At 60.8% G+C, this 1,480-nt stretch overlaps 1 protein-coding gene across 1 annotated transcript in view; it reads left to right on the plus strand.

The window, feature by feature from the left end:
- Positions 1-1,416, plus strand: part of SLC51A (solute carrier family 51, alpha subunit) — a 2,360-nt gene extending 944 nt beyond the window's left edge. The window contains exons 4-9 of the mRNA XM_009700453.1: positions 30-103; positions 189-347; positions 484-595; positions 715-861; positions 1,049-1,154; positions 1,280-1,416. Coding sequence (XP_009698755.1) covers positions 30-103; positions 189-347; positions 484-595; positions 715-861; positions 1,049-1,154; positions 1,280-1,416 — 735 coding nt within the window. The remainder of the gene's footprint in view (positions 1-29; positions 104-188; positions 348-483; positions 596-714; positions 862-1,048; positions 1,155-1,279) is intronic.
- The last annotated feature ends 64 nt before the right edge of the window (positions 1,417-1,480 follow it).

Here is a 1,480-nt window from a genome sequence, read left to right on the forward strand (position 1 = left end):
GCAGTGTGTCACGCTTGTGTCTCCCCCAGGTTGTCTCTGTGGTCAGCTGCTTTGGGCTGTGGATCCCACGGTCCATGATGGTGGTGGAGATGGCTACCACGGCGTGAGTATTGCCTACCTCAGGGCAGGGGCACCTGGGGAGCCCTCAGGACCTGATCTACCTTCCTTCTCCTCCTTCTCCTCCTCAGGTACTTTTCCATCTGCTTCTACCTCATGATGCTGGTCATGGTGGAGGGCTTCGGGGGGAAAGAGGCGGTGCTCAGCACCCTAAAGGATGTGCCCATGGTGGTCAGCACCGGGCCCTGCTGCTGCTGCTGCCCCTGCCTGCCCCGAATCACCATGAGCAGGTGAACTTGAGCTAGCTGGGGTAACCCCCTGCCCCTGGGGAGGGCTTTCACCCCTGCTTCTGCTGGAGTGGAAGGAAAGTCACTGGGAAGGGGCTTAGGGACCTCGAGGTGCTACTGGTCTCTCTCGCTGTGCCAGGAGAAAGCTTCAACTGCTGATGCTGGGGACTTTCCAGTACGCCTTCTGCAGGGTGGTTGCCGTCTTTCTGGGGCTGGTCCTGGCTGCCGATGGGAACTACAACCCTGCTGACGTGAGTGCCAGGGCCCAGGGATGGGCAGGGTGATGTCCTGGATGGGGAGCCTCCACCAACCCTCACCTTGCCCAGCAGCTTCATCAGCCCAGGCATATTTTCTGTGTGTCCCCCCGCAGATCTCGGCGGAGAGCGTGGCCCTCTGGATCAACACCGTGGTTGGTGCCTCCACCCTCTTTGGGCTGTGGGCCCTGGGCATCCTCTTTCGGCAGGCACGGCTGCACCTGACTGAGCAGAATATCAAGGCCAAGTTCTCCTGCTTCCAGGTGAGCCCCTGTCCTGCCCAGCTCCCCACTAGGTGAGGGGCTCCTCCGGCACGAACGGGATGAGGCAGCAAGGAGGGAGATGGCAGAGCAGAGAGAGCCAGGTCTGGCTGCAGGATAATGGGGAAGGCAAAGGGCCGGAGCCTGGCAGCAGAGCAGCCCCCACCACCTTGGGTGTTGGTGGTTGCAGATCCTCCTCCTCCTGACAGCACTGCAGCCTGCCATCTTCAGTATCCTGGCCAACAATGGCAACATCGCCTGCTCGCCGCCCTTCTCCTCCAAGGCCCGGTCGCAGCGTAAGTCGCAAGACGGGGGAGCAGTGTTGCATGCTCCTGGCTGACCCCCTCCGTCCCATGGTGGGGTGTGGGGAACCGGCATGGTGGATGAAGGTGGCTTCAAATGACCCTTTCTCCTCTTCCAGAGATGAACATACAGCTGTTGATCCCACAAACCTTCATCTTGGCAGTGGTGACATGGATGTACTACCGTAAGCAGGATGACAAGCCGGGCTACCAGCCTGTCAGCTTCACACCCGCAGGCACTGACGTCAAGGTGTGAGCAGGAGAGAGCAGCTGGGGTACCAAGGGGCAGAGCGAGGTGAGGGGCTGGTCTGCCCTGTACA

This window comes from Cariama cristata, unplaced genomic scaffold (assembly GCF_000690535.1).
Source record: "Cariama cristata isolate BGI_N322 unplaced genomic scaffold, ASM69053v1 scaffold20285, whole genome shotgun sequence".
NCBI classification, from domain to species: domain Eukaryota; kingdom Metazoa; phylum Chordata; class Aves; order Cariamiformes; family Cariamidae; genus Cariama; species Cariama cristata.